The 11027-nt window shown below is 43.7% G+C and overlaps 1 protein-coding gene across 1 annotated transcript in view; it reads left to right on the top strand.

The window, feature by feature from the left end:
• The first annotated feature begins 390 nt into the window (after nucleotides 1–390).
• LOC102838645 (chromosome unknown open reading frame, human C6orf118) overlaps nucleotides 391–11027 on the top strand; it is a 209448-nt gene continuing 198811 nt past the window's right edge. Inside the window, exons 1-3 of the mRNA XM_006871186.1 lie at nucleotides 391–415; nucleotides 7515–8212; nucleotides 9703–9825. Of these exons, the coding sequence (XP_006871248.1) occupies nucleotides 391–415; nucleotides 7515–8212; nucleotides 9703–9825 (846 nt within the window). The remainder of the gene's footprint in view (nucleotides 416–7514; nucleotides 8213–9702; nucleotides 9826–11027) is intronic.

Here is an 11027-nt window from a genome sequence, read left to right as displayed (position 1 = left end):
ATGGATCAGCCAGGTGACATCATTGATGGCGTCAAGTGTGGCAGGATCGGACATTGTTTCTTTCTGCTGTGCATGGGGTCGCTATGAGTCAGTTCTGACTCGATGGCACCTGACAACAACAACATGAGCAAAATATTGAATCCTATTTTTAATATTTTTCAAGTCACACAAAGTCTTTGTTTAAAAAAGGCAAACAAGCAAGCAAACACAGTGAACTCCCTGGAAGTTGAAGAAGCAGGAAGCCTTGAAAAGATGAGGGTTTCCTGGGAGATTCCATGGGGGCTGTGCTTAGTTGCTTAGCAACAGAGGCATGCACTGGGGGTGGGGACTTGGAATGTTGATCTGTTCCCTTAGAAACCCCTGCAGCTCTGTGTCTGCAGGAGAACAGCCATGGCTGGAGGCCTGGAGCCTGAATGTAAGAAAGTCGTGTGGCACATGTCCTGTGTGTGGTTTGTGATGTTGGAAGGCTGCTTGATCGCCTGGAACCTGGCTTCCCCTGGTGGGTGCAGATCAGCTATAGGATCCCTGGTGCTTAGGGCTGGATCTGAGATGTGCTACCTTCTCCCAAACTCTGACCCTAACACCAAAGTAAAGATCTGGGGGACATGTGTGAGTGTGTGTGTATAACTGTGTGGACAGGGGCAATGTGTGTGTAAGTATGAGTAAGTTTGTAAATGTGTATTGGTATGTGACTGCATGTGGTTTGTAGAAGCACGTGTGTTTGTCAGTGTGCATGTATGTGCTTTTGTATCTGTGTATGTGTCAGTGTGTATATGTACATGTGATCAGTGTATTTATGTGTTGTGGTGTGTGTAGGTTTGTGCCTGTGAGTGTTTCAGTATGGTATGTATGTCAGTGTGTTTCTGTGTGTGTTTGCTCAGGTGTGGTTGTATACGTCAGTGTGGGTTTGAATGTGTTCCAGTATGAGTGTGGCATGTCTGTGTGTGTATAAATGTGAGTGTGTGTGACTCTGTGTTTGTTTCAGTCTGAGTGTGGTGTGTGTCTACATGACTGTGAGTGTGTATGAGTGTGGGCATGTGTTTCAGTGTGGATGTGGTGTGTGTGTCTATATGACTGTGAGTGTGTATGAGTGTGGGCATGTGTTTCAGTGTGGATGTGGTATGTGTGTCTATATGACTGTGAGTATGTCTGAGTGTGGCATGTGATTCAGTATGGATGTGGTGTGTGTGTCTATATGACTGTGAGTGTGTCTGAGTGTGGCATGTGTTTCAGTTTGGATGTGGTATGTGTGTCTATATGACTGTGAGTATGTCTGAGTGTGGCATGTGTTTCAATATGAATGTGGTATGTGTGTCTATATGACTGTGAGTGTGTCTGAGTGTGGCATGTGTTTCAGTGTGGATGTGGTGTGTGTGTCTATATGACTGTGAGTGTGTGTGAGTGTGGGCATGTGTTTCAGTGTGGATGTGGAGTGTGTGTCTATATGACTGTGAGTATGTCTGAGTGTGGCATGTGTTTCAGTGTGGGTGTGATGTGTGTGTCTATATGACTGTGAGTATGTCTCAGTGTGGCATGTGTTTCAGTATGGATGTGGTGTGTGTGTCTATATGACTGTGAGTGTGTATGAGTGTGGCATGTGTTTCAGTGTGGATGTGGTGTGTGTGTCTATATGACTGTGTGAGTGTGAGTGTGGGCATGTATTTCAGTGTGGGTGTGATGTGTGTGTCTATTTGTGAGTGTGTGATTGCATATGAGCATGTATGTATGTATGTGGTATGTGTCAATGTATGCATGTGTGTATCTGGAAGGATGAAAGGATCATATGAATGGACATTTATAGATGTAAGCTTAGAGTGCTCTTTTTTAAATAATCTGGACTTCGGGGCATTTTCTATAGCAGTTGCCATTCTGTAATTCTCACGAAACAAACACAAAGCATCCATGTTTATCATGTGTGTGGAGTACTGGTATAGCACTGTGGGATAATGCACAGGTACAAACTTTTGTCATTTTCTAAGGTTTGGCTTCTTTATTGAAATTTTACAAATGGGAATCTGAGGATATTCTTTTGATCTCCATTGCTTTTTTAAGCACATTCTGTTCATGGGAACAGGGTTACTGATTCAAATTGATATGGGATTGAGAAAAATCTGTAGAACTGTTGGATTTTGCAAAACGCTCAGAATTATAAAATATTTTTTTAAAAGCTTCATGTTACTACTTCCCAATGTATTTAGCAGTGTTTTGGGGGTGCTACAGAGTGGGTTTAGAACATGGGTCCTGGAGCCAGGCCACAGTTGACCACTCATAGCTTACTTAAACCTTCTGTGCCTAAGTTTCTCCAACTGCAAAATGCAAGTCATAATAGTGCTTATCTCTTGGGGACTTGGTGATGAATACACTTAAAATAGCCAATTGTAAATACTCCCCGGAAGTAACTCTGATTTTTATTGTCTATTCAACAAGATGAAAGTTCTAGCTCAAAGGTGAATGAATGCTTTATTTCTGAACTCCCTCAGAGTTCCCCCTGAGTATTTCTGATGGCTTCGCTGTGCATAATGTCATTATGGGTCGGTACTGACTCGATGGCACCTAACAACAACAACAACAAGTGACACTGCAGGATCAGCACTGGACTGTGAACCACAAGATTGACAGTTCAAACCTACCAGCTGCTCCTTGGAAACCCTATACCAAGTCGCTATGAGTCGGAACTGACTTGACCGCACTTAACAACAACTATGAGTATTCATGTGCTCAGTGGCTTGTTAACGGGTCCTTGTCCAGCGGTTTCTTGGTGGCACACTTAGTTAAGCGCTGTCTGTATTAACTCTAAGGTTGACAGCAGAGCCTCTGCTAAACAAAGACCTGGCAATCTGTTTCTCCAGTAAACCCCACAGAGCAGTACTAAGTTAGCACATGGAGTCACCATGAATTGGAATCAACTCATTAGCAAAGAGCTTGTTGTGTGTTGGGGCATGTTCACCTCAAGAACTAATGCTTGTAAGATGCACTAAAGGGCCTTCCCAAATGAACACATAAGAAGAAATCAGACTGTAAGGGACACAAAAGTCCTTGAAAGATTTGGTGCTTCAAAAGTGATTGTTTCTGTAAGTTTTTTTCAACTTTTGCTGTTCTTCATAACATTAGTTTTGTTAGCTTTCAAAACCTGTTCTGTCTCAGGAAGTTAATAATACCATTTCAGTTCCTGGACGGTGATTTTGACTCTTGAATGGGAAGATTTTCTAACTGCACTGTTTAACACTTTCAATGCTCATTTCTACTCCTGACTATCGTGGTGAGGTCTGTATTGGGTCCTGGTGGCATAGTGGGTTGCACATCGGGCTGCTAATCACAAGGCCAGCAGTTCAAATCCACCGTCCACTCCACAGAAGCACGAGGAGGTTTTCTATTCCTGCAAAGATTTACGGCCTCAGGAACCCTACACAGATAGGGTCTCTATGAGCTGTAATTGACTCAGTATCAATGGGGTTGAGTTTTGGTTTTTGACCAGTTAACCCTGGTGGTGCAGTGGTTAAAGAGCTTGACTGCTAATCAAAAGATAAAGGGTTGATGGGTTCTAACCCAGCAGCTACTCTGTGGGAGAAAGATGTTGGATTCTGCTTCTGTAAAGATTGACAGTGTTGGAAACCCTGCAAAGCAGTTCTACTCTGTTGTGAGTTGGAATCAACTTGATAACAATGCCTTTGGTTTGGGGTTTTATACCAGTTATTCAGAAAGCTTTTCAAAAAAGAAAAAGAAAGGCCATTGTACCAACAATATATGAGTTCTCTATTGCTGATACCAAAAAGATGGATGGAAGTTCCTCCCGTGTTCTGTAGGGCAGAAGTCTGGGCTGAGCTTCAGCTGTGGGCAGCCATGGTCCCTTCTGGAGGTTCTGGGGAAGGTTCTGTGTGCTGCTGACACATTCCTGTTCCACTGGGGGCTCCCCTAGATCCCAAATCTCACTCTGGTTCCCAATGGGACGCTCTTCAGCTCACACACCTCACTCTCATCCCCAATGAGGGCTCCCCTCAGCTTATAAGTCTCACTCTGGTCCCCAATGGAGTTCCCTTCAGCTCACACACCTCACTCTGGTGCCCACTGAGGGTTCCTCTTGCTCTCAAATCTCACTCTCATCCCCAATGAGGGCTCCCCTCAGCTTACAAGTCTCACTCTTATCCTTAATGGGGTTCCCTTCAACTCAAACAGCTCAGTCTGCTCCCCACTGGGGACTCCCCTCAGCACATACATCTCACTCTGGTCTTCACTGAGGGCTCCGCTCAGCCCACACAGTGCATTCTGGACCTCATGGAGGACGCCCCTCAGCTCAAGACTCACACTCTATTTCCTATATGTGGTTCCTCCCTCTTAAAGCCAACAAAGTTCCCTGGAATCCCCTCACTATTGGACTCTCCAACTTCTTCTGCTGAGCCTCTCCTCTGTCTCCAGTCACAGGGAGCTCCCTGCTTTTCAGAATTTGTGTGGCAGTGCGGGATCATGTTTAGGACCACAAGGTTCATTTGAACAGCAATGTCAGTGGTTCAGGCTCAGGAGCTGCTCCTTGGAAACGCTACATAGAGTTACTATGAGTTGGAACTGACTCAAGGGCACTTAACAACAATGATTAGGTACCATGACCTACAGAAAGCCATACTTTGCAGTGAATTATTTGGATCTTTTTATCTTTGTGGCTGTTCTTCCTGCTGTCAGATATATACTGGTGGTGGTTGTTAAATATCGTCGAGATGATCCCAACTCATAGAGACCCTGTATAGGGATTTTGAGGCTATAAATCTTTGTGGGAGCAGAAAGCCTCATCTTTCTATCAAGGAGCAACTGGTGGACTCGAACCGCCAACCTTGTGGTTAGTAGTCCAGTGCTTATTCCACAGAGTCACCTTGCTCCTGGTTTATGTGGCAGTAGAAACAACATATACCGAAGTCTTGGTGTATAGGATAAACACTCATCACAAGCTGGTTTGAACCACAAGGTCGGCAGTTCAAACTCTCTCAGGGTGGCTGTGATTCAGAACTGACTGGACAGTGTTTAACAATAACATATATGAAATCAATATTTTCATTACAAAACTCTTGAAAAATATTCACTGCCAGAGTACGATCCGTGGTGTATTTTATAAGAACTTAGCCAATAGAAACACTGTGTTCACAGAATCACCTGAAGCAGGCCTGACTACCATGAAGGGAGCCATTAAAGGAAAGAGTGTTCTTAGTGGGAAAGGGCTAAATAACTGACTTCCGGGTTCCAGGCTTCTTCTTTTATTTTGGAAATAAACAAAAGATAACCCCAGCAACAATTCAGTTTTCCTCTCCCAGTTTTCTGAAGAGCTTTTGCATCAAGTGTCAATGGCTGTGATTAATTATAATTATTATCTGTCTTAAAAACCGATTCAATTGTTGTTTTAATAGTTTACAATTGTTTCCTTGAAGCACTAACTTAGTCAATAGGAGCAATTCTCAAAAATCTTGCAGCAAAAATCATTTGCTACAATATGACCAGTAGCTCCAGACTGTTGTTGTTAAGTAAGGGTGACTTATTTTTCACTGGAAACATCAAGAGGACTCAGGGCTCCAGACTTGCTAACGTCCCTTGGCAATGCCAGCAGATTCCAAACCAACCCCAAACTTCCCTGCCCCTGTGGACACACGCTGAACAGTCCGTGGACTACACACCTGTGAAGAAAGTGCTCTGCTGAGTGTGCTAAACTGTATGGCACTGTTGACTTTAAAAGGGGGGGTTGACCTGGGTGGGCCTGATCTCATCACTAGAGCCCTTTAGGAGCAGAGAGCTTTCAGAGGAGGGAGCTAGAGGCTGGAAGCAGGGAAGTGGTGTTGCTGGCTGGGAGAGGGAGGGGCTGCATGTTAAGGGATGTCCACAGCCTGTTGGTACTGACAGTGGCCATAGCTCACAGCTAGAGAGGAGACAACTCCAAGGAACTGAACCTGCCAACAAGACTCAGCTTGGAAACCATGATCTTCCGATGCCTGTAAACAAGAACTCAGCCAGATTCACCCCTTAATTTCAGCATGTGAAGTCCAGACTGACACCCTGTCACATTGTGCTGGACGCCTTGCCCACAGAACTGAGTTGATGCACAGGTGTGGTTTTCAACTGCTTTATGTGCCACAGTTAAGTGCTTAACTGTTAACTGAAAGATTGGAGATTCAAGTCCACACCTTGGAATAAAGGCCTGGTTGTTGTTGTTGTTGTTGTTGTTAAGTGCTGTGGAGTTAGTTTCAACCCATAGCAACTCTATATAGGGTTTCTGAGGAGCGGCTGGTGAGCTTGAACCACCGACCTTGCTGTTCAAATCGACTTTGCAGTCCAGCTCATTAACCCATAGCTCCACACCAGTACTGGTGATGTACTGAAAAAATGAGTCCTCAAAAATCCTATGGAGCACAGTTCTCCTATGACACACATGGGGTTGGCATGAGTTGGAATCAGCTCAGTAACACCTTTTAAGGAGTTACTTTTAAGTTGTTTTCTTTTAAGGAGTGTGTTACTTTATTACTAAGAACTGGATCTATTGCAGTCCCTCATTTCCTTGGGGCCTTTGGTTCTTCTTCTGGGTGAACATGAAGAACTCATGTGTCTTTGATATTATTGTTATTGTCATTGCTGTCCCATATGAGTTGGTCACAGAAACATGTTTCTTTGTGGCATGGATCCAGAAAGTCCCCTCCTGCCTCCATTTGCTCAGGTGGTTGTAGAATAGGGAATCAACCCCAGGACAAAATCCCTCCACAGCTTGTCACCTTCGGGGGCCTGAACTGGTCACACCATCTCTCAACCATCCAATATTATTATAAAGGAAGTAAACTGAAGTGAAGTTGTTTCAGAGATAATGGATGTAGCATGGTATGGAGCCACAGACCTTGCAGTTAGCAGCCCAGTGCTTATCCTACAGTGCAGACATCATTAAACATCATAATTAAGAAATATAATTACATTTTGTAACTTTTGCTTCAGAACCATTGATAATATTGTCAGGGATTCTCTGTTAGCTTTTTTTTTTTCTAGGGTTATTGGCCTACAGGGCCCTCTATTTGCTGGTTGGGACCACACATTGTGTGTCTACCTGAGACCCACATGGGTCTTTCAGTGGCTGGATCAGGTATGCCAAGGGGTCTTCAAAGGCTGTGACCACCTGTCTTCCAAAGATCCTCTCTGGGTGGGTTTGAACTATTAACTTGTTGGCTAGTTGTCAAGCACTTAACTTTTGTGCCACCCAGAGACTATAACATATGGTTAATGACAGGTGAAGGGAGACTTGATGAGTTATAATATGTAGTTAAGTTTTACCTAAAATCTCAAAGCTCTCTAAAAAAGTAAGAAAGACACAAAGGAATACAACATTAGCTTTTGACTCCTTTTCCCATGAACTTTGGGAATCCCCTTCATACTATCTTCCACTCCTCATCTGTGGACTCCTCCCTTGAGTCTGGGATACACCAGCTGGGCAAATGCACATGAAGTTTTGTGGCTGATCTAAGAGTAGCATTAACTAGTCTCATTCTCATTTCTGACAGTTTACCTAAAGTGGAAACACTGTGAGACTGGAGGCGTGAAGACTCTGTGCAACCTCACCAAGCTTCTCAATAAGCTTCAAAAAGATCACAGAGATGATGTCTTCCTTTACACCTCTGGGTACCTAAATCCCAATAAACTCTACAGGCCCCCAGAGAGCATCTTATGCCACTGGCACAATGCCAATAGGCCAAGGAAGGAAAAAGTTTCCAGAGAGAGAAAGCAACCTGACAAGAAGGTTGCAAAAATGAAGGATGCCTTCGTGGATTTTACCATCAATACTGCTCTGGTTCCCAATGATGCTAAAAACACACCACTATTCAGGTACTTGAACCCCAAGCCTTCTGTTTCCCACCCAGATGTTACAAAAGTGGATTCCATTCCAGAGGAAATTGCAAAGGAAAAGAAAGAGGGGATGAGTGCAGTTCTGTCTGAGCAGCTGAAGAGAGATGGGTTGAGATTATCAGAGATAAGAGTCCTGAAATACAAAGCCATGCGGTCCAGCCGCCAGTGTGTGATGTCTCCACCTGGCAAGGATGAATACCAGTATGTAGACTCCTATTTAGCTGGCATTACAAAAACTGACAGATATAAAAGGTTCTTGCACTTCCAAAAGGACATCGTTGCAAAGCAAGATCTTCTGAAGAATGATTTTACTGGGAGCAAGGCAGTGAAACACCATGAGCAGAAGTTGGAACAGGTAAGGAAGACAGTGTTGAAATGTAACTGGTGCTATAGGTCAAGGAGGGTAAATATTGTGGGCAGAGACTCATCTCAATGATGGACATGACATGAGTGGACATTTCTAGGTCGAACACAGCAAAGCTTCTGGTTGCTGAAAACATTCACCGTGAGCAGGTGATGGCAACAGGTTGAAATCCAAGAAGGCGTTTTGGAGACTGGTTAGTTGGAGACTTTGTAACTGAGAGCATTAGGCCTTGCCTGGTAGTTACAGTCATTAAAATCTTTGAGGGATGATGGCAGAAGGATCTGAGAAAATATTTGCCTAATGCATGATGTTGTTGTTGTTAGTTTTTGAGTAGAACTGCTCCGTAGGATTTTCACAGCCTCCAAAGACAGTGACAGCCTGTGTTCCAAAGATCCTCTCTAGATGGGTTTGAACTTTTAACCTATTGGTTAATCATTAAGTACTTAGCCCTTTGTGCCACCCAGGAACTGTAACAGAATGCTAATGACAAGTGAAAAGAGACTTGGTGAGTCATATGATATAGCCAAGTTTTACTTAAAATCTCAAAATGTATGAAAGTGAGACATGAAGGAGTTTGGGTAACGCAAAAGTTAAGCACTCAGCTAATAATTAAACGTTTGGCAAATGGGACCCATCCATCCATCAGCTCTGCTGGGGAAAGAACCTGGTGATGTGCTCTAGTAACGACTGCTGTTGCTATGTTCTGTCCAATCGGCTTGGACTCATAATGATGCTGTATAGGGTCTCTTAGGTTTTAAATCATTCAAGGAAAGCAGGAAGTCTCATCTTTGTCCCATCCAGTAAAGATTGTTGTTGTTGTTAAGTGCTGTCGAGTCAGTCAGCTTAGAAAATCACATGGATCAGTGTTACTCTGTCACGTGGGGCACATGGGGTCACCATGGAATCACCCGGACAGCACCCAGCAAGTGTGACTTAAAGTGCACCTTGGGCTGTGACGAAGACATGTGTATAAGAAGGCTTCACCATGTTCATGGAAAAATGGAATTGAGGTGCCGTGGAAGTTTTCCATGAATTTTAAATAAGAGACATTTTATTTTAAGGATAAAAATCAAGGAAAAAAGAAAACAGCAGTCAACATTTGAAAGAACCAGACCTTGATGAGAAATTTCGGCTGAAGGGACTGTTGAAAGAGAGAAAGGGTTTGGAGAAGGTGTGGAGACAGAAGGGTAGACCTCTGAAAGGAGGACGTAAGACAATGAATCAAAAGATGAAAAGACCTAAGATATAAAGACACAAAGAAAAGACACTGGTGTGAGCAAGTCAGCTGGATTGTCAGTCTTGGGAAGGAATCAATTATGTGGGTTAGCCACTGATTCTGCCAACCCCAGGCCCTTGGACAGGGAAGCTGGATACTTACTTTAAGGGGAAGTCTCAGAGTGATTGATTCTCCAACCTGAGACACTCGGTCCAGAAAGGCAGTGGAGAAATTCTGACAGGGGCTGGACTTGTCTTCCTCACAGGAGCTCCAGAAAATGTGTATGTGCAACACTCCACAGTTCAGCAGGCTACAAATCTTTGGGAACGTCTTTGAAGATATCTGTAATAGCTCCTTAATATTTGGTGATCTGCTGAAAGAAATTAAGGTAAGACACATGCTTCCCACATAACTGATGGGAAGTGTGCTGAACGTGCACTCCCTTCTCTCAAGAAATTTCAGAAACTCTACTAAGTGTCAGGGCCTCAGTTCCACACACTTGAGGGAAGCTGCTCAAAGCCACACAAGTCGCTAATGGGTCCCGTGGAACATAACAAACGAGGCAGCTCACTCCTTAAGCGTATCCTATCTCACTAATATTTGGTAACTGTGTGTCAGCTTTTGGACACGGTGCATGTGTGCATATGTGTATACAAACAGTACCTTTGGAGTATAATAGCCTCCAGAAGTACACATGTGTAGGTTTACATGAATTCTTTGGATATTTGGGTTAAGAAGAGAATTTGCTATAAATTCATGACAGGCGACTGTCTTAGTTACCTTAGCTACTAAGTTATCATTACTAAACTCATAACAAAGACTAGTTGCCATAACTAGTGCCACAAGTGTTGTTGTTGCTGTTGTTGGGTGCCATGGAGTTGGTTTCGACTCATAGCGACCCTGTACCGGGTTTCCAAGGCTGTAAATCTTTATGGGAGCAGAAAACCTCATCTTCCTCCCGTGAAACAGCTGGTAGTTTCAAACTGCTGACCTTGCGGTTCACAGCCTGATTCGTAACCACTACGTTATCAGAGCTAGTGAGAGACGTTAAAGAAGACATTCTGTATTATGTATTATGGTTCTGGAGGCTCAAGGTCAACATCCAAGTCTGTACAGGTTGGTTCTTTCTTGAATGAGTTTCTGTCCTGGAAGATTCTGATGACAGTCAGTCATCCTAAGCTTTTGTCTCCACCTACCCTCGCCCACCATGTATGTCTGTGTCTCTTCTGCTGTTGGTATATGACATCACTCAGAAGAGGGAACCTATACCGCTGATGGTGGCTCTATGCCGTGCAGTTGGTTGCTGCCCATAGTGACCCTGTATAGGGGTTTCGAGGCTGTAATCTTGATGGGAAGCAGAAAGCTTCAACTTTCTCCAGCAGAGAGACTGATAAATTCAAACTGTAGACTTTGCTGTTAGCCGCCTAACTCTAATGATAACAAAACCTAATAATCTACTATGCAAGAAGGGTTGCTTTATTGGTATGGCTCAATTACCATAGAAAGGAGGAACTCCAAGTCAAAACTTAGAGTTAGCATGCCCACTTTTCTTTCTCCTTCCTTCCTTCCTTCCTTCCTTCCTTCCTTCCT

The sequence above is a fragment of the Chrysochloris asiatica genome, unplaced genomic scaffold (assembly GCF_000296735.1).
Source record: "Chrysochloris asiatica unplaced genomic scaffold, ChrAsi1.0 scaffold00162, whole genome shotgun sequence".
Lineage (NCBI taxonomy): Eukaryota > Metazoa > Chordata > Mammalia > Afrosoricida > Chrysochloridae > Chrysochloris > Chrysochloris asiatica.
The sequence above is the reverse complement of the archived record's forward strand: the minus strand, read 5'-3'. Positions and strand labels throughout refer to the sequence as shown.